The 22,397-nt window shown below is 43.2% G+C and overlaps 1 protein-coding gene across 2 annotated transcripts in view; it reads left to right on the plus strand.

Annotated features, from left to right (window-relative positions):
- sdad1 (SDA1 domain containing 1) overlaps positions 1 to 15,417 on the plus strand; it is a 92,617-nt gene extending 77,200 nt beyond the window's left edge. For both annotated transcript variants that reach the window (XM_078544124.1, XM_078544126.1), the window contains exons 17-21: positions 4,773 to 4,873; positions 5,954 to 6,141; positions 8,771 to 8,855; positions 11,097 to 11,258; positions 15,196 to 15,417. In XM_078544124.1, coding sequence (XP_078400250.1) covers positions 4,773 to 4,873; positions 5,954 to 6,141; positions 8,771 to 8,855; positions 11,097 to 11,258; positions 15,196 to 15,246 — 587 coding nt within the window. In that variant the 3' untranslated portion in view covers positions 15,247 to 15,417. The remainder of the gene's footprint in view (positions 1 to 4,772; positions 4,874 to 5,953; positions 6,142 to 8,770; positions 8,856 to 11,096; positions 11,259 to 15,195) is intronic.
- Positions 15,418 to 22,397: the final 6,980 nt, after the last annotated feature.

Consider the following 22,397-nt stretch of genomic DNA (forward strand, 5'->3'; position numbering starts at 1 on the left):
GTTAAAACAAATGCACCTACTACTGAACACATGGAATTTTAAATAGCGGAGGTGAGAAGATTGGTGGGAAAAGATCGAAGGATATCAGAGATAAAATTGGAAAGGAGAGGAGCTCATTAAGGAGATGCCAGCCTGGAAGCTATCTTTATCAAGTTAACCTCAAATGTTTGCTCCTTATTAATGAGAAACATTTCACTTAAAAGGCTGGCATTGTTGCAGTACAATTTCTGATTAATGTTGTGACTTTTGAAAATGAGGATGTTTTCCTATTGTGTCTCAGCTCCCAGGGAAATAGTTGAAGGGTCAGTCACGAGGGGACATAAGTTCAAGGTGAGGGGCAGGAGGTTTCGGGGGGATGTGAGGAAAAACTTTTTACCCAGAGGGTGGTGACGGTCTGGAATGTGCTGCCTGGGAGGGTGGTGGAGGCGGGTTGCCTCACACCCTTTAAAAAGTACCTGGATGAGCACTTGGCACAACATAACATTCAAGGCTATGGGCCAAGTGCTGGGAAATGGGATTGGGTAGGTAGGTCAGGTGTTTCTCACGTGTCGGTGCAGACTCAATGGGCCGAAGGGCCTCTTCTGCACTGTGAGGTTCTGTGAAATGCGTTGATTAACTGCGAAGTGGGTTGTTAAATGCCTTATCCTGGCTGTTATTCTAAAGTAAAATGACCAGTTTTACCTGAGTGTTTTAGATTCCAGCAGTGGAAGCTCTGCCAACTAGCAATTGAGTCAACTTTCCATTGGAACAAGAACCTAAGAATTAGGAGCAGGAGAAGGTCATGTGGCCCCTCAGGCTCCTCTGTCATTCAGTAACATCATGGATGATCTTCGACCTCAGTTCCACTTTCCCACCCTGATTTCACTTATTTCCCTTAGAATTCAAAAATCAATTATTCCCAGCCTTGAATATACTCAATGTCTGAGCATCCACAGCCCTCTGACATAGAGAATTCCAAAGCTCCACAACCCTCTGAGTGACGAAACTTATCCTTAGTTCAGTCCTAAATAATCTACCCATTATGCTGAGAATATGGATGGAATCTTCTTCCCGTCTTTGAAGTTTTTTTGCCATCGGGGAAAATGGTGGCAGCTGCCTGAATAATGTTGAGATCTTCCTGAAGGCAGCCAATTAAGAAGTTGTCTCTAGGAGCACCGTGCTTAGGTCCAGGGAACCAGCAGGATCAATGGGAGGGTCTGTAGCAATGTCCTGCTAGTAGCCCCACCAGGAGAGTTGGGCATTGTAAGGCAAGACTCCACAAGGGCGTCTGAAGCTGGAGATGCCCTCTGAAGAATTACATACTTTTAAAAATCAGTAGGACCACAGCTGCCAGGCCATCATTGTAGAGGAGAAAATCCTGGAAGTGCCACTATTTGCCTTAAGTGGGGTCCATAATTGCTTATAATTAGCTACCTGCTGCTGCTGGCTGGGTAGCTCTAGCCGATATCACCCCAAATATGGCAAGATCACTTGGGGGTGGGACAGTGTTGGGTAGAAGTCTCGACCACTCATTCTAAAGTTTCCTCCTGGTCCCTTCTCCATGGTGCCGGGAAGACCTCATAGTTCTAGACTCTCCAGCCAAGGAATACGGTCTCGACATCTGCTTTGCCGACACTTCTCAGAATCTTTTACATTTGAATGAGATCACCTCTCATTTTTCTAGACTACAGAGAATTTAGGCTCATTGTACTCGATCTTTCCTCATAGTGAACCTGCAATGCATCCTTTTAAGACAAATTTATCCTTTCTTAAGCGATCAGAACTGTACGCAGTACTCCAGGGGAAAAATTTTCCCCCCATTTGGGGGGAAGAGCAGGAGTGGGCAGGTTCCCGATCAGCGCCCCCAGTTGGGGGCGCGCCACCCTTTTACGTGGGCAGGCCAATTTAGGCCCGCCCAGCATGATGTCAGCCAGGAATTGTGCAGGCGGGGGGGAATTCCCTCAGCTGGGAGTGCGCTCTTTCGCGCATGCACGTGAAAGAGCGCACATATCTCCCTGAGTCTAAGTGCTGCCTCAGGGAGATTGGCTCCATTTTGAAATTTTTTAAGAAAGGAGTTTAAAAATTTTCCCTGCCATGTCCCCTCAAGTGACACTGTCACACGAGTTGGGACATGTCTATAACTTTTATTGCAATCTTTCATTAAAATTTTAAAAACCTCATGAAGCCTCATCCTGTCAGCAGATGAAGTTTCTTGATTTTTCACAAGCTCGCCTGGGCTCCCGGTCTGCCCGCTAACCTTCAGGTTGGATGGGCAGGTCCATTTAATGAGCTGAATTGGCTTCTTAATAGGCCGACCTGAAAATGTAAATGACGCGGGGTGACATCGGGAGTTACACCCGATGTCACCGCGCGTTATTTTACGCGTTGGCGTGCAGGTCCCACCCCCCACTCGCCAACGGAAAAATTATGCCCCAGGTGTGGTCTTATCAAAGTCCTGTACAATTGTAGCAAGATTTCCTTACTCTAGCCCTCCAACCCCCTTGCAATGAAGGTCGTCGTACCATTTGCCTTCCTAATTGCATGCTCTACATGCATGTTAACTTACTGCATTTATTGTGTATTTAAATCCCTCTGGTCGCCAACGTTTATTATTTTCTCACCATTTAAAAAATATTCTGTTTTGTTATTTTTTTCCTACCATTCTTCCCATATTCTACATTATACTCTCTTTGCCACTTTCTTACCCATTCACTTAACCAACCCATATCTCTTTGTAGGTTCTTTGGGCTGGATTTTGCCATGGAAGAGTGTTTGGAGATGGCTTGGTGGCAATTTCAGGCTCCAGGTTGGCATGCTGGTCTGCCACTATGTTCCCGTCTCTGGCCTTTTTTCAGGGAGCTGGGGGGGTTGGCGCTACCTGCCTGCCACTGGCAGACAACCAGGCCAGTTGAAGGAAATCTTCACACACCATCTGGATTTTCCAAGTTGTGGACGGCCTTCCCCATCCAACACCAACTGCCCCCCCCACCCCCTGCCACACACACACACACACACACACACCCACCCACCCCTACCCAGTGCCATGGCTGCAGCCCATAACTGGAAGGCTGGCAACCTGCTGGCATCCTGTAACAAACCCAGCATGGATCCGCTGGGCTGCAAGGGTTACAGCTGTGGCCACAGACCATCCTGTGGAGGGGTTCCACTTCCGCAATGATGGACTGGCTGCTGTGCCCACAGTTTATTTTCTTGAATGTTCAATTCTTAAGAGGGTGCTCCATTTTTCCCTGACCTGCCACAAGAGCGCCTAGCTCTCCAGGTGGGGCTGCTGAAGCTCCAGAGCTGCCGACCCTCTAATTGGGCCTGCAGCATCAGAAGTCCGCCCACTGTCCTTAATTGGATGGCAAGCTTAGAGGCCTATTAGGAGGCTGTCTCCTGGAAGATCACTCAGCCAGCCTCACTGTTGACAAGTGTTGGCTTGGGATCCACATTTGTTCCCAGTGTTGGGGTCCCGAAGCCCATGGGCAAATCTAGCCCTTTGTGTCCTCCCAGCAGCTTACTTTTCTGTCTAGCAATTTATCGTCAGTAAACTTGGATGTATTACACTCAGTTCCTTTATCAAGTTAGGCACCCCACTAGTAAAAGCCTACCAGCCTGAAAATGACTAGTTTATTCCTATTCTCTATTTTCCGTACTTCAACCAATCCTCTTTCCATGGTTCAACCCCATGAATCTTTATCCTGTGCCAAAAAAACCCTTTGTGTGGCACCTTATCGGAAGCCTTTTGAAAATCCAAATATACTACATCCACTGGTTCCCTAATACTTACCTTGCTAGTTACATCCTCAAAAAATTCCTAGTAGGTACCACATCCTTCATAATGGATTCCAGAATTTTACAGGCAACTGATGTCGGGCTAACTGACCAAAAGTTTCCTGTTTTCTCTCTCCCTCCTTCCTTGAATAGTGGTATTACATTTGTCATTTTTCAATCCATTGAGACTGCCCCAGAATCTAGGGAATTTTGAAAGATCTTAACCTGCGCATCCACGATCTTTGCAGCTACCTATTTGAGAACCCTAGAGTACAGGCCATCACGTCAGGTGGTTTTTATCACTAATTTCTCCACTGCATTTTCTTTACTAGTATTAATTATTTTAAATTCCTCAATCTCATTTAAACCCTTGGTTCCTCGCTATTTCTATTGTGGTCTTTGTGTCGTCTACTGGGAATAAAGATGCAAAATACTTGTTTAACATCTTTGACATTTCCTTATTACCCATTATATTTTATCCTGTCACATTTATTTCCTTTTTACATTTTTACCTTATTCTTTCATGGGTTGTGGGCATTACTGGCAAGGCCAGCATTTGTTGCCCATCCCTAATTACCCTTGAATTGAGTGGTTTGCAAGGCAATTTCAGAGGGGAGTTAAGAGTCAACCACATTGCTGTGGATCTGGAGTCACATGTAGGCCAGACTGGGTAAGGATGACAGATTTTCTTCACTAAAAGACATTGGTGAACCAGATGGGTTTTTACAACAATCGATGATAGTTTCACAGTCGCCATTACTGAGACTAGCTTTCAATTCAATTGAATTTAAATTCCACCAGCTGCCATGGTGGGATTTGAATCCATGTCCCCCGAGCATTAGCTTGGGCCTCTGGCTTATTAGTTCAGTGACATTACCACGATGCCACCATCTTCCCCCAATATAAAATATCCCCAATTATAAATACTTGTAGAAGCTCTTGGAATTTGTTTTATATTTTTTGCTAGTTTACTCTTGTATTTTATTTTCTCCTTTTTTATCAATGTTTTGGTCTTACAGATGGATGGGAGAGTGCAAGTACAGATGAGGAGGAGGATGAAGATGATGAAGGGTGGATTGATGTTCATCATTCTTCAGATGAAGAGCAGCAGAAAGAGGTGGTAAGCTGGAAACTTTCCTCATAGACATAACATATTTTATATTACATCAACTCAGCTTAAAGTTGTAGAACAGGATACATATTTTAATTATTTTTTGACATTCTTACTTTCAATGAACAGGTATTGTGGTGCTTATAAGAGAGTGGTCCCCATCCCAAATTGCTCCTTCTTTCCCCTCCTGAGTTTGTGTTTGAGATTGGGACTCTGCATCGGAACACTGCACCTGCAAGGTGGTTGCACCCTTGGTTTTGACCTGTTTTATTTCTTCTACCAGGATCCTAGAGTCTGCTCTGCTTTGCTAGTTTTTTATGTTTCCCTCTCTACCTGCCTTACCCCCAACTCTTTTAAATTAGTCACACATTCTATTTATCTCATTTGCCTTTCAGTGTTTCTAGCATTTTCTGTTGTCGTAAGTCAATTTGATTTTGAAGTGTGCTTGTGATAACACAAATGTATTTAATTGTTGACCACACATATTGGTAGATAATAGAAAATCCAAGCTGCTTCAGTGCATTTGTTACTAACTAGTTATTAGACATGGACAAAATAAAAGGGAGAAAAGCTATCACTCAGGTAAGAGAAGAGTTTTCCACATGCAAAAGCAAAAAAAAGACTGTCTGGAATCAAGCTCAGAGAATTATGATGTGCAAAGAAACTAGTGGAAAATTTGCAGAGTTGTCAAGTCAATATAAATCTATATGCTTATTTACACATGGTTTATACAATATTTAAATGAGTATGAACTACAGGAAAGATGTTTGATAAGAGTATATGTGGTGAAGGAGCTGTAGCTCAGGCAGCCATCGAGCGAGAGGACTAAAGATATTTATGCTGGCTAAAAAGCACAGTAAGTTCAGAGGTCAAAGGAGGAGCAAAAGGAAAATGCTGAAGATATACCAGCAAATTATTGGCATCTGAAAGGCAGGTTAACATCTCGAGTAGAGAATCTGGTCAGAACACATTCTAGTAAGTCTGAATCATTTTCACATTGATTGTCAGATGCGAGAGTTTGAAATAAAACTCTGGTCAGATGAAATGTTTCTCGAAAAGTGTTTTCAGCAGAGTTTTGTGTTTCAAAAGGTAGAGAAGATTAGCAGTATGCCCCTGGAAACACGGAAAGCCAAAGCAGCAATTGTCAGTGCAAGCCGAGTCCTAACACAAGAAGATTTCAAGAAAATCCGTCTGGCTCAAATGGCCAAAGAAATTGATGCTGCCCCTGGCAAAGGTCAAAAAAGGAAAATTGTTGAGGATGTCAGTGATGAAAGCAAGTATGTACATTTTATTTTGCATAATTACTGTGGAAAATCTCTCTATGGCAATCAAACAAGCTCTTGGAGATTCAGGATTAAATGTGATACAATACTAGATGTACTTAAGCTACGCATTCCCTTAATATGTCACAGTTTTCTTGATAACATAAAATCATTGTTTCACATGTCAGGCCTGCATTAGATATCCTTTTGGGTTCTATGTAATCAGTCTCTCCAATAAGGAAATCCCACATCCCGCTCAATCTAGCGTCTTGTACCTTTACTTCATAATGTTCAGTCATATGATCATATTATGCCATAAATTCACTCGCAGTTAAAATCCTCCTCTTTGCACATTGAGGGAATGCTGCATTGTTGCAGGAGCTGACGCTAACCCCAGCTCTTACTGCCCCGCCATCCCGCCATCCCACCACCTCTAGGCTTGTCCTTCACTAGTTTCCAGTACAACAGGCACACTTAATATTAGTGTAGGGAGCACTTTAAAAATACAAACTGCCAAGGACAGAGGAAACAATGAGGCAGAAAGCAGTGGCTCAGGCCCAGTGCAATAGGCTGGGAGTGGAAAATAAGACATCAGCTAGGACATGTGCCTAGGCCCAAGGGGGTGCATGAATAGGGAAGAATGTGTAAATGGATAGCATCAGTAAATGCATGAGGATTGGGCTAGGTTCATCAAACAGGTGACACATAATACTACCAAGCTTCCCGAGGACTAAGAATAATGGTGAGCCTTATAGCTTAAAACTTCCGATATGATGGAAATAGCACCACATGACCTCCTGCAAGCATAGGAAATGCATGCTGTTTGTAAAATATGTAGATCACGGCGTATAAGTCGTCCTTTGAAGCCTCTCAAAATCCTTCCAAAAACAGGGGTCGAGTTATATGCCAAGTATAAGATGTGAACCACCAGTGTTAGTGTAGGACATTTTGAAATGTGGAAAAGACACATGGACCAGGATTTCCCGGTCGGCGAGCGGGGGGGCAGGGCCCGCTCGCCGATGTGTAAAATGACGCGGGATGACGTCGGGCAGAACTCCCGACGTCACCCCACCTCATTTCAATTTTCAGGTAGGCAGGGGCTCAACCGAATCAGCTGTGCACCCTCAGACCTGTCAATGGCCAATTGAGGCCATTGACGAACTCATTAATGTAATTAGTGGACCTGCCTGTCCAACCTTAAGGTTAGTGGGCAGGCCGGGAGCCCTGGCGGGCATTGGAAAAAGTGTAAAACCTCATCCATGGGCGGGATGAGGTTTCATGTAGGTTTTTAAAAATTTAATAAAACTGTAACTAAAAGTGATCGACATGTCCCAAATTGTGGGGCCGATCTCCCTGAGGCAGCACTGAGCCTTAGGGATATGAGTGCGCTCTTTCGTGCACTCTCGGCTCAGGGAATCCCTCCGCCCCCCCGCACTCCGTCTCCTTGTGGACGTCACTCTGGGCTGGCCTTAATTGGCCCACCCACCTAAAATGGCGGCGTGCCCCCGATTGGAGGTGCGCCTCTCCGCGCCCGCTCCTGAACTCCCCCGCCCCGATGGGGGGAAAATTCTGCCCATAATGCTGGTAATTAAAATTAAATCAATGTAACATGGTTTATTGAACAAATTAATTCTATAAGGATACCTTTAACCACAATCAAAATATTTGAAGAACAGTCAAATTCATCGTCTTTGGCATCCAACGCAAAGAGTTCATTGAATTCAATGAGTCACTTTGGCTTTGGCATCATTGTTAGGATCCCACACTGGATCAGATTTGGCACTTTTGGTTGCAGAATCATCACGAGGGTATTTTAATAGTCTCTGTGCAATCTTGGTCTTCTGCCACAACACTAGACATTTTTGTTCCATAATGTGGCTACACCAACTAGCTGTTGCTCTGCTGGATTCAGCATTTGATTTGGCCCATTGAAGTATGTATGTACAATGCATTTCTGCTGCTGATGAAACCATTCTGACGATTTTCAAGACCCTTTCCGACACATGCTTCTCAAGATCAGGCCAGTGGCTGGTCCCTATTCTCATGCCTTATTTGGTCGTGGGCATCTTCTTCAGGGTGGATTCCTCCTTCTTCCATTTTTGCACCAGTTCATCACTAACATCAAATTCCTCGCTGCACTTTGACGAGTTAGCAAATGTTACAACTTTTAGCTTGAAACCAGCTTTATACTTCATTCTTTTAGCTGGTGGACCCATTTCTGTTCATCATTCATCATGCGCAGTCTGCCTAGTATAGGCCTAGACATGAATTTTGGTGCCGCAAAAATGGGTTCGTCTTAGGTACCGGGTCGACTTATATTCTGCAATCTGTGGTATTTAATTTGTATTATATATCTTATTTCTTTGTTCAAATATTTAATCAAAATGAGCCAGGAGAGCATTCATCCAACTTGTCCCTGAGATGACATTGGAACAAGGAGAATCTTTTGTAGCAAGTCAGCTGTGTAGCATTTGATGGTATCTGGTTCAGTGTGCAACCTCTTCTTCCAGCCAATTGTTATAGACTACTTTTTGATGCCTGCTGAAAGCATCAAATGCCTTGGGATTGATCACTGCTTTCCCTCTTCCAAGGAATCTGTCTTTTCAGTTTTCAGTATTTAATTGTAAAACTCTTAAACTTTCAGAGGAGAGCAGCTTTCATTGCGAAATATAGAACGACTCCATAAAAAACCTAAATCAGATAAAGAAACTCGACTAGCAACAGCAATGGTAAGAAATTGTTGGTGAATATTCCTAAAAAAATGTCTCTTCTGGAAGTATTTTCTCCCTGGGCTGTGCATCCCTTGGAGATAGCTCTTATTTTTAAAGTTATCTATGTATATATGTTTTGCATTTTAGGCATGGTTGATGCTTCAGTTCAAACAACCACTGTGTCCACAGTGCATTAAAATATAGACAATTTTAAGAAGCCACATTCAGCTAATTAGTTAACTGAAGCAGCACATTACTTAATTTCTGTTTCCTTTTTTTTGGCCACTAAAGACCTTGAAGAACATGCATTCTTGAGTATTTAATTTCCTTTCAGTTATGTCAAAATTTGTACTGTGGCCAAACCTTGCCTATTGATGAAATCCTGGTGTGTATGTGGAGAAAAGCAGTTCTGTCATCATATCCCTTTTCTGTTGTTATGTAAACTTAACATAATAAATGTGTCAAGAATGTTATTCAACCATAAACCTCAGTGGCAGTAGTTGTAATGGAGCTCAGCTGAAACTGACCATCATTCTTTCTTTCCCACTAACCTGACCACCCCACTAAATTGACCACTTCTGAGAAATGCCTTAGCTGGTTAACTTAGTGGTTCTATTCTATAACATTCCACTGTCTCCTCTTTCCTGACAATGATAGCTCATGTCTGGTACAATTCCACAGGTGATGACAACTCTCTGGTACTTTGCAAAACTAGCCATTCTTATGTGAGCCTAAACCAAAAGTATCCTCAGGTTTATTTTGGTGTTCACAGGTTATTTGGCTGTTCGGAGCATCATAGTCACCTGGAATTATGTTCCCACCTGAGGGAATATTTTCCTCTGTACAGAGTTAAAGAAAAATGATTTATTGAATTGATATGATAAGAAAGAGCATATATTTATATGAACACCTTTCAAATCATTGAGATGTTCCAGAACACTTCACAGCCAGTGGATTCATTCTGAGGTGCACATCCATAAAATGAGGCAATGTTACAGCATAGAAAGAGGCCATTAGGTTTATCAAATCTGCACCATTTTTTATCACAGGGCCACTAATGCTAATCCCACTCTCCTCGTTGCTTCCCATAGCCTTTAAATTCAAGCAACTATCTAATTCCCTTTTAAAACATGTATGGACTTTGCTTCAGTAAGTTTGCTGAAGAATTCCATATTCTAACTGAGCATCTCCTATGTAAAAGAAAGCCTTTCTAACTTCCCCTTAATTCTTGTTGTGATTGATTGTGATAAATTTTTGCCCCTTTGATTCCACTGGTCGGCAAAATTGTAACAATTTCACTATTTACTCAATCTTTCATAATCTGTATCAGATCACCCTCCGCCTTGAACTTAAATGCTTACAGCACACAACGGACTGAAAGGCTTCCTTCTATGTGCCAGTTCTAGTAAAAAGCCCTAGAATCTTAATTATAATTCCGCCAGTTGGTGGCACTCTCGCTTCTGAATCAAAGTTTTAGGTTCAAGTCCCACTCCAGGACCTAAAAATCTAGGCTGATGCTCTTGTGCAGTACTGAGGGAGTGCTGCTTTGTTGGAGGTGCCGTCCTTCAGTTGAGACGTTAAACCAAGGCCCCATCTGTGCTCTCAGATGGATGTAAAAGATCCTATGGCACTAATTCAAAGAACAGCAGGGGAGTTATCCCCGGTGTCCTGTTCAATATTTAGCCTTCAGTCAACATCACAAAAAAAACATATAATCTGGTTATGATCACTTTGCTGTTTGTGGGAGCAACCTGTGCACAAATTGGCTGCTGTGTTACCTACAGTACAACAATGACTACACTTCAAAAGTACTTCATTGGCTGAACATTTTGGGCTGTTTTTTACAAATATTTTCGGCTGTTTTTGCAGGTTTAATGTGTCATTTTTGCTCATGTGGTTATAGCAGTCAACGGAAACCGAGTCCATTGGCTCCTGACTAGATGTTAGTCAAGTAATGGGTAAATTACAGTTCTTAGCAACTGATTAAAATGTGTTACTGGAGCATATTGGATACTTGCTACTCCTGTAACTACTCCGCAAACTATAGTAATGGATGCCAGACATGGGAATTTGTTAAACTTAACTTTATGAAAAATTGATGCCATTCATTTCTGTGGAAAAACTTACCATAACTTTGGCAAAATATGGGCAGTAATGTTATCCCTATGATTTCTGAGGTGTGTGTAGTAAGTGGCTTTTCTCTGGTGATGCACTGTATTGTTCCTCATGTGATTTACCTCTTTTTCTTAAATCTGCCAGGCAGGGAGATCTGAGAGAAATGAATTTGTGAAAAAGAAAATCAAGCTGAATCCATATGCAAGCACAACCAACCAGGACAAGAAAAAGAAAAAGAACTTTATGATGATGAGATACAGTCGTAATGTGAGATCAAAAGGCAAACGCTCCTTCAGGGAAAAGCAGGTAATTAATTGTTCTTGGGTCACAACTGGAAAATGTTAGAAACACTCAGGAGGTCACCTGCGGAAAGAACAGGCAAGTGGATCCTTCATCAGAATTGGAATTTAATGGAGATGAATAGCATTTAAAAAGGTTCAGAACAAGGGGCAAGGAGAAAATAAGATGATCGCACAAAGAAAAGGAAATAGAGCTGTCTTCAAAATGCTATTACAGAAAACAGGAGATGGTTAACTAGAGAAGTGATATCATAGAAACATAGAAAATAGGAGCAGGAGTAGGTCATTCACCCTTCGAGCCTGCTCCGCCATTCAGTATGATCACGGCTGATCCTCTATCTCTACGCCTACGCTCCCTGCATACTCCTTCACGCCTTTAGAGTCTAGAAATCTATCTATTTCCTTTTTTAATATATTCAGTGACATAGCCTCCAGAGCCTTCTGTGGTAGAGAATTCTATAGGTTCACCAACCTCTGAGTGAAGAGGTTTCTCCTCATCTCAGTCCTAAATGGTCTACCCCATACCTTGAGACCCCCCCGCCAAGCCAGAGGAAACATCGTCCTGCATCCATCCCTGTCAGAATTTTATATACATACAAGATTGATGTTGGACTGTTAATTCCATAAATATCAGATTATTAACTGGGATATATTCAGTACAAAAGGTTTAGAGTGTGCAGAATACTTAAAGTGCATTCTGGAGAACCTTTTTAGCCAGTACCTAGTTAGCCCAGCAAGAGAAGGGGCAATTCTGGACTTAGTTTTAGAGAATGAAGCTGAACAGGTGGAAGGAGTATCAATTGGAGAGGTGGTAGTGATCATAATTCAATTATATTTTGGGTACTTATGGAAATCTAGACTCCCCTGGATGTCAAATAGCATACAGAGTAGGATGAAGCAAAGAAGAAAGCTGATGTCAGATGCCACAAGTTCAATACTATAGAAAGCCTGGAGGAATATAGAAAGTGCATGGTTGAAATTAGAAAGGAAATTAGTGAAGAGAGGACATGAAGTAAAATGAAGGAAAAGCCAAAGATGTTTTATCAATATATAAAGAGCAAGAGGATAACTAAGGAAAGAGTACGGACAATTAGAGACCGAAAAGGTAACCTGCGTGTGGAGGTAGAAGTCGGGGGCATGTTTCTTCTGGAATACTTTGCATCTGTTTCACAAAACTTGGGAAGGAAGCAGACATTGTAGTTAAGGAGGAGTGTGTAATCTTAGATGGCACAAATATACTGAGAGAGGGAATGTTAAGATGTTTAATATCCTTGAAAGTGGATAAATTACTGTTCCCAGATGAAATTTATCCCAGGTCGCTAAGAGAAGCAAGGGGAGAAATAGCAGATGCTCTGACAACCATTCTCCAGTTGTCTACAAGCATGCTATTGGGGAACAGCTAACAATGCACCATTGTTTAAAAAAAGGAGGAAGGGATAGCCTGAGTAATCACAAGCCAATCAATATCCTGCGGCCCCAGGACATCGCTGCAGGAGTTAGTGTCCTGGGCCCAACCATATGAGTTAGGAGCAGGAGTCGGCCATTTGGCCCCTCGAGCCTGCCCCACCATTCAATAAGATCATGGCTGATCTGATTGTGGCCTCAACTCCACCTTCTGCCTAAGCTCAATAACCTTTGACCCCCTTTTTATCCAAGAATCTACTACCTCTGCCTTAAAAATGTTCATTGACCCTGCCTGCACCACTCTCTGTGGAAAAGAGTTCCAAAGATTCACAACAATCAGAAAAAATTTCATCAATGACCTTCCCTCCATCATCAGGTCAGAAATGGAGGATGTTCGCTGATGAGTGCACAATGTCTAGCACCATTCACAACTCCTGAGATACTGAAACAGTCCATGTTCATATGCAGCAAGACCTGGACAACATTCAGGTTTGGGCTAATAAGTGGCAAGTAACAGTCATGCCACACAAGTGCCAGGCAATGACCATCTCCAACAAGAGAAAATCTAACCATCTTCCCTTGACATTCAATGACATTACCATTGTTGAATCCCCCACTATCAACATCCTGGGGGTTGCCATTGACCAGAAACTGAACTGGACCACCCACATAAATACTGTGGCTACAAGAGCAGGTCAGAGGTTGGGAATTCTGCAGCAAGTAACTCACCTCCTCATTCCCCAAAGCCTGTCTACCATCTACAAAGCACAAGTCAGGAGTGTGATGGAATACTCTCCACTTGTCTGGATGAGCGTAGCTCCAACTACACTTAAGAAGCTTGACACCATCCAGGACAAAGTAGCCTGCTTGATTGACACCCCATCCAACACCTTAAACATTCACTCCCTCCATCGCTGACGCAGAGTGGCAGCAGTGTGTACCATCTACAAGATGCACTGCAGCAACTCACCAAAACTCCCATCAACAGCACCTTCCAAACCCACGACCTCTGCCACCTATAAGTAAAAGGGCAGCAGACACATGGGAACACCATCAGCTGGAAGCTCCCCTCCAAGTCACACATCATCCTTGGAAATATATCGCTGTTCCTTCACTGTCACTGGGTCAAAATCCTGGAACTCCCTTCCTAATAGCACTGTGGGTGTACCTACATCACATGGACTGCAGCGGTTCAAGAAGGCAGCTCATCAACCACCTCCTGAAGGACAATTGGGGGTGGGCAATAAATGCTGTTCTAGCCAATGATGCCTACATCCTGTGAAAGAATAAAAAATGTCTAACCTTGGTGGACAAAAAATTTTGCAAGACAGTATAAATCATCATTTAAAAGGCACAGATTAATCCAGCTCAGTTAATGTGGTTTCTTTCATGATGTCTGACTGACTTAATCAAATTTTTTGAGTAGGTAACAAGGACGGTTGATGAGAGTAGTATGCTTGATGTAGTCTACGTGGATTTTAGCAAGGATTTTGATAAGGTCCCACATGGCAGAAGGCTAGAAAATCCCAAGTCCTAGGGCAGGATTTTGAATTCAGCGTGTGGGTGCGGTCGGCGGGCCCGGGAGCAGCTGGGAAACGGGCCACCGCCCGCATTCAGCCCCTGACCGTGATTTCACACCAGCTGGCCAATTACGGCACGCTGAAATGCTCAGTGCTGCCGGGCTGGGGGTGGGAGGAGGGCGAGCACTGAAGCCGGTGTGGGGGAGCGCTCACAGAAAACTCCCTGAAGACAGAGAGCTGCCTCAGGGAGCTGAAGAATTCAAAAGCCATAAATAAAGATTTTCAAGTGCTGAAAAAACATGTCCACACATCAGGATCAGTCACCTGAACATATGGCTGATGTAAGTTCTATCCAAACGAGTTTATCTTTTTTTTAGTTAATATCGGAAACCTCATCCTGCCCTTGGATGAGGTTTCCTCAAAATTGCAAAGGCTGCCTGGCCGATTCGCCCACCCGCCAACCGTAACATTGGACAGGCAATGAAAAATCACCGTTGATTACTATGTTAATTACCTTAATAGACGCTTTATTTGTCGGCAGGCGCGCTGCCGACTCTCGCGCGTGGCTGCCGACTGAAACATCGCACGAGTGTGCGATGACATCGGGACTGTCGCCCGACAGCATCACGTGCTATTTCACACTTGAGCAGGTCGGGCACACACCCATGCGCCGAGCAAAGAATTCTGCCCCTAGGACTCCAAGGGAAAGTGACAAGTTGAAATCAAAACTGGCTCAGAGGCAGGGAACAAAGGGCAATGATTGACTGGTGTTTTTGTGAGTGGAAGACTGTTTCCAGTGGAGTTCCATAGAGCTCAGCATTCGGTCCCTTGCTTTTCGTAGAATATACCAGTGGTTTAGACTCTTTACTGAGGATGAGGCATGAACTAGCTGTGCGTAATCAAATGTTGTATTTTCTGCATATATTATAAACTATTATTGCATGGTTCATAATGTTCAATCAGGATGATCACTGCACATGGACTGTCTGCATACCTTACAAGATATATTTCTTTTGACAGATTGCACTGAGGGATGCTCTCTTGAAGAGAAAAAAACACTTAATGAAATGAATCTGAGAATTTTAGGACACTTCAAGAATTTTATTCCTTCCAATCAAAATCAGGATGTTACAACAAAAACAAAATATCACACTGAGGATATTTCTAAAGACTTGAATATATTCTCTTTAATTTTTGTATAGTAATTGATCTATAAAATAAAATAATTATGCCAAATCACAACCATGAACGTAATCAATGCATACTGATCTTTCCCTGTACCTTTGCCTAAAAAAGAAAAATAATATCTACTGAAGTGTGGATTCGTTGCAAAGAGAAATGCTGATGGGAACAGTGGCCATTGACCTTTTTACCAACTTCAACCCAGATTGCTTGGCTGAAAGTCTCTGGATCCCTGTGACCAACAATGTAAAATGAATTGGGGCAGTCTTCATCAAGGTTCTAGTTGAGCATTTAAATGTGGCACTCATTATCACGAAGTGAGCGGTCTCACTCAGAGACTGTAGAGTGAGGGTAATGATGGGTCACACTGATGCAGTTTGGTGCCCTTCTGAGATTATGACAAAGGCACGTTGGGCCAGACTAGTGGGGGCTTACCCTTCACTCTGTACTTAATGCAATCACTAAATGCCTGAAATGAGTAAGTGTTACATTTTCCAAGATAAACACTACAACTTGATAAAGACAAAATTCATTATGGATTGGGATTTATGCTTAATAAAGAAGGCAAGCAGAACAGGGTTACAGATTTTAGGAGCTAGCCACTTGATCGTGCAAGTTTTGCAAACCCAAAAGTAACTTGTGGGGAATGATTAAGCTTCTGAGGTCGTGCTTTCCTGATGGCTTTGTGGATAAATGCACCACCTGGTGTGGTGCTGAATAACACTGACCAGAATTTTCCAGTTTCCAGTCTGTGCTAAATTAGCTGACCACTATAGGAGCGGTAACTGGAGAGCTACAATTGGTCTCGACACACTGGAATAGGGAGAAGAAAATCCAGGAGAATTCCCCTCAAGACTTCAAGTGGTGGCCACTGCTGGGAATATAGCAGTCTCTGAAGAAGAGCTACTGGAGGCCGGACTGAAGGCAAATGCAGGGTATCAGTGGGGTCTGGTTTGCAGGCCCCAATGAGGGGAGTTGGGGTTTGGGGGGCCGGGTTTGAGAGGCTGGGGAGGCAGTTGCACCTTGTAGATAGTGGACAAGATTTGGGGAGTCAGAAGGCGAGTTACTTCCTCAGATTCCCAGTCTCAGACATACTCTTTCAGTCACAGTATTTATATGGCTGGTCCTGTTCATTTTCTGGTCAATGGAAACACCCAGGATGTTGATAGTGGGGTTTCAACAATAGGAATGTCAATGGGAAATGGTTAGATTCTCTCTTGTTGGGGATGGTCATTGCCTGGCATGAATGTTACTGGCAACTTTATCATTGCAAGCCTGAATATTGTCCATGTTTTGCTGCATGTGGGTGTGGACTTCTTCCTTATCTGAGGTGTTCCAAAGGCTTTCAAAACAGGAACCTGCCTCCAGGATCATCATCCAATTAGGGATAGCAAGTGGGATGATGATTCTGGGATTGACAGTGCAGGATTTAAAGGGCCACTGGCAGACTTCACAGTGGCTGTACAGAGAGATTTGTGTTGTGGTGACTGGGAGGAACCACTTCTAAAGAAAATGAAAGGGAGATGGGGAAGGCTGCAGCTCCATTGAGTTGTGAAAACCCCCTACAGGAACTGCGAGTAATTTCCTTAACAAAACCGCTATCATTAATAGCAGCCTGCTCCTGAGTACATGTCAGTTGAAGGTCTCAATGACTTCCCTCTTAGCACTCGCTTCCTCTAAGGTGCCATATTCTAGACAAGTGAGCTACATTTTACATATTCATTAAATATGCTGCCCACACCATAAAATGTCTGGCCTGGGTAGTCAGGCAGCCCAATTTTTTTTTAACGTTCTCTCTTCAAAAGGCAGGAAGGAAGTGGGGGGGGGTTCTATCTTCAGGACAGCCCTTTGCGGATCGGGAGGCAGCCCCCCTAAGATGGAACCCCCATTCCCTTTCTTCCTCGCCACCCACAGCCTTAAAACCACCCCCTCCCTGACCTGCCCAAACCTTCTCTGCCCAAAACTCCAGACTTACCTGTCTCCAAGGATCCATGGGTCTTCTTTCTCCTCCTCTTGCAGTCCCAGTAGCGCCCACTAACATACTCTTGGCACTGCCGGGACTACTACAAACATACAAATTAGGGGCAGGAGTAAGCCATTCGGCCCCTCAAGCCTGCTCTGCCATTCAATAAGACCATGGCTGATTTCACTTTAACCTCAACTTCACATTACTGCCTACCCCTGATAATCTTTCTCTCCCTTACTTATCAAGAATCTATCTACCTCTGCCTTAAAGATAGTCAAAGACTCTGCCGCCACCACATTTTAAGGAAGAGAATTCCAAAGTCTCTCAACCCTCCAAAGAAAATTTTTTTTCCTCAACTCTGTATTAAATAGGTGACCCCTTATTTTTAAACAGTGACCCTTATCTCTAGATTCTCCCACAACAGGAAACATGCTCACCCTGTCAAGACCCCTCAGGAACTTATATGTTTCAATCAAGTCGCCTCTTACTCTTCTAAACTCCAGCGGATACATGAATTCTTTGAGGAGCTAACAAGCAGTATAGATAAAGGAGAACCAGTAGATGTAATATATTTGGTGTTCCAAAAGGCATTCGATAAAGGTACAGCACATAAGGCTACTTAAAAAGATAAGAGCCCATGGTGTTGGGGGTAGTATATATGGATAGAGGATTGGCTAACTAATAGAAGACAGAGAGTTGGGATAAGGGTGGCATTTTCAGGATGGCAACCTGCAACTAGTGGAGTGCCACAGGGATCAGTGCTGGGGCCACAATTATTTAAAAGATGAGGGAAGTGAATGTATTGTTGCAAGTCTGCAGATGATACAAAAATAGGTGGGAAGGCAAGAGGTGAGGATGACAGTCAACAGAGGGATATAGACAGGTTAAGTGAGTGGGCAAAAGCTTGGTAGATGGAATATAATGAGGGAAAATGTGAGGTTATGCACTTTGGCAGGAAGAACAGAGGAGTTGAATATTATTTAAATGGAGAAAGCTGCAGCACAGAGGGATTTGGTTGTCCTTGTGCGTGAATCACAAAAAGCTAACACACACGTTCAGCAGCTAATAGGGAGGGCAAATGGAATGTTGGCCTTTATTTCAAAGGGATTGGAGTATAAAAATAGGGAAGTCTTGCTAAAACTATACAAGGCACTAGTTAGACCAGACCTCGAATACTGTGAACAGTTTTGGTCCCCTTATCTAAGGAAAGATATATCAGCATTGGAGGCAGTCCAGAGAAGGTTTCCTAGGTTGATCCCAGGTATAGAGGGATTTTCTTATGGAGCAGAGGTTAAGTAGGTTGGGCCTGTACTCATTGGAGTTTACAAGAATGAGAGGCGACCTTATTGAAACATATAAGATTCTTAGGGGGCTTGACAGGATAGATGCTGAGAGGTTGTTTCCCCTTGTGGGAGAGTTCAGGACCAGAGATCATAATCTCAGAGTAAGGGGCCGCCCATTTAAGACAGTGATGAAGGGGAAATTCTTCTCTGAGAGTAGTAAATCTGTGGAATTCTTTACCACATAGGGCTGTTAAGTATATTCAAGGCTGAGATAGACAGATTTTTAATCGGTAAGGGAATCAAGGGTTATGGGGAAAAGGCAGGAAAGTGGAATTGAGGATTATCAGATCAGCCATGATCCCACTGAATGGCAGAGCAGACTCGATGGGCCGAATGGCCTATTTCTGCTCCTATGTCTTATGGTCTACTACTTTTCTCTTCATCATCGAGAAAATATGTAAATTGCTATTATTCCCCTCCGCCCACACCAACACTAGCTTCCAATTGATGCTATATTGGATAATGTTGCAGCTTAAGCCATGACAGATTCATGTCCCACTACACACAAGAATACAGGAACACAAGAAATAGGAGTAAAAGTAGACCATAGAGCCTGCTCTGCCATTCAATACCATCATGGCTAACCTTGGGCTTCAACTGCATTTTCCCACCTGCTCCCCAGATCTCTTGATACCCTGAGAGATCAAAAATTCTGCCTATACAGCATTAAATATATTCGATGATGGAACATCCACAGCCCTTTGGAGTAGAGAATTCCAAAGATTGACAACCCTTTGAGTGAAGAAATTTCCCCTCATCTCAGTCCTAAATGATTGGCCCCTTATCCAGAGACTGTGCCTCCTTGTTCTAGATTCCCCAACCAACGGAAACAATCCAACAGCATCTCCCATACCAAGCCCCTTCAGAATCTTATATGTTTCATTGAGATAGCCCCTCATTCTTCTAACTCCAGAGAATACAAGACCAATTTACTCAACCTCTCATCCTTAGGGCAACCCCCTCATCCCAGGGACCAATTCGTGAACTTTTGCTATTCTGCCTCCAATGCAAATATATCCTTCCTTAAATATGGAGACCAAAACCGCAAACAGTATTCCAGATGTGGTATCATCAAAGCCCTGTACAATTGTAGCAAGACTTCTTTATTCTTGAACTCCAATTCTCTTGCAATAAGGGTCAACATGCCATTTACCCTCCAAATTGTTTGCTGTACCTGCATGCTAACTTTCTGCATTCCTTTTACGAGTACACCTAAGTCTCTTTGAACATCAACACTTAAAACACACTATAGCAACTACTTTTCATGTTCTGTGAGGTCTTGGGTTTTCTTTTACAAATAAGTCAACTGAATTGAGAAATGTAATCCCCAAAACACAAAGACCTTGGAAAATGGGCTGGATTTTAAATAAGCTAACCTGTTGTGTCATGATAACGAAGGAAAAAACACCAACTTGTGTCCGGAAATATTGGACTTTAAAAATAAGACCTGAGTTTTAAAATGCACACAAGCCACTGGCTGGAATGCTGCAGGGTGACTCCCTAAGGGGTAATGGAACCCCACCTTGTTGTCAGACAAGGTGCTTCTAAAGACATCCAGAAACTAATCGCTCCCTCCCATAGAGACAATGGGACATATTGGGAGATGAGTATTACCTCATCAAAAAATCCTGTGGGCAATGCCCAGACAGATTTGTGAATTTCCTTCCCACTTGGAATATACACAGAAGGGGTTAAAAGTGAGCTGAAAAGCTGCCTGGTGTCTGTCTGCGGTGGATGTTCTGAGAGAAAGTGCTGGAAGTTTGGCTCAGAAGTGACAGCCACAGACAGTGCCCCTGCAAATCACCATTTTGCAGGTATTCTGATCTCGCTCCCTCTCTACCGAATTCAACTCTACTGGAATCTCAAAAACGATTATTTGTCTACTGGAGTCAAATCTATGGAACCTCGAATTTGACTATTCATCTACCACAGTCAACTTTACTGGAACCTTAAACTCATCTATTCGTCTACCCGAGGTCAATTCTACTGGAATCTCAAATCACAACGCTCAATCACTGACTCCCGGGGTTAAAAACTGTTCCGTTACAGTTACTTCAAGCTAAATTCTTACTTTTAACCTGTATGACCATATATGCATGTGTTTTTATCTTTTCTTGCCTTTAGTGGTTAATAAACTTACTCATCTTTAACTCAAGAAAGTCTGATCAAACTGGCTCCTTCAAAACCAGAACAATTGGGTCTGGGAGAAAGGTACCATGAAAGGAATCCTTTTTAGATTAAATCTTCTTGTGACCAACGGCGGGGTTGCTGAATAATGACAGGGAGCCAGTTTATCCCTCATCACCTGGGGCATAACAATTTGGGGGTGTCCTAGCCAGACGGTGACAAATTGAGGTGTCTCACCTGGATCAACAACTTTGGGGAACCTCACCAGGGGGCGGGGGGGGGGTTGTAACAAACTGGAGCACTCGTCAGGGATTTGGACAAATTGGGGGCTCGGAGTCTAGAATATTTTTCCCACATACAAAATGAACGAATTAGATTGGGGAAAGTAAATTGTCCTTCTGAAATCAATTTTTTCAAAACTGCAAAACGACTTTCTTAAGTCTATACTACTGAAGTGTTAAAATTTCCACTTTTGATGCTAGAACCTTTCCAGCAGAACCAGAAGCAGTTACTTTTGAGGGTCTAAAAGTTCTGTCCCTCGAACAGTTAAAAGAGATAGTGAGGTGTTTAGGATTTGAATTTCGGCTGAAAGCCAGAAAACTTGAAATTTTAAAAGGGGTGGCCAATGGTCTACAGGTGGAAACTGAGGACGATGAAATGGATAGCATAGCAGTAGAGAAATTAAAATTGGAGAAGTGGAAATTAGAATTTCAGGAGAGAGAAAAGGAAAGGGCACGAAGGGAAGAGAGAGAATTTCAGAAAAGAGAAAAGATGAGAGGAAAGGGAGTTTCAAGTAAAATAGCAAGTAGGAATCCTGCTGGGTCCCTTGAAGACCCTCGGACTTAAGGATTGAGACAACCCAGTTTGCTCATCTAATCCCTAAGTTTGATGAAGCAAAGGTGGAGGCTTTCTTTAAATCTTTCGAGCGGTTAGCACAGTAGTTAAAGTGGCCAGTCCAATAGTGGTCCCTATTACTGCAGAGTAAGCTTTCAGGGAAGACTCACGAGGTTTACTCCCTCCTACCTGAGGAAAGTGTCACTGACTATGAGGCAGTAAAAAGGGCTATTTTACATGTGTGCCAGTTAGTGGAGGAGGCGTACCGTCAGAAATTCCGTACCCTCAGGAAACGGCCTGACCAGATGTACCTAGGATTTGAAGGGCCTAAGCAACTTGCTTTTGACCAGTGGGTGCGGGCACTTAAAACAGAAGCCACTTACGAAAAGCTCCATGAGATAATTCTCCTGGAGGAGTTTAAAAATTCCCTACCCTTTCAATAAGAACACACCTAGAGGAACAGAGGGTAACGGAGGCCAGGCAGGCAGCCACACTGGCTGATGATTATGAGCTTATCCACAAACCCTTGTCCCAGAAGAGACCTTCCCTTAGTCACCCCCAACCAACTCAGAAGGTTAGAGGTGGAGAGAGTGGAGAGAGATAGGAAACTGAGCACCTATGGGAGAGAGGGAAATGCTGGGGACCACCCTCAGGACAGAAAGGGTGGTGCTGAGATATAGATTGAAGCCAAGAAGTCTGTGTGTTTTAACTGTCGGAAGGTTGGGCACGTCCGGGCTAACTGCTGGAGGCTACAGGAAAAAACAATGGGA

The sequence above is a fragment of the Cetorhinus maximus genome, chromosome 1 (assembly GCF_964194155.1).
Source record: "Cetorhinus maximus chromosome 1, sCetMax3.hap1.1, whole genome shotgun sequence".
Lineage (NCBI taxonomy): Eukaryota > Metazoa > Chordata > Chondrichthyes > Lamniformes > Cetorhinidae > Cetorhinus > Cetorhinus maximus.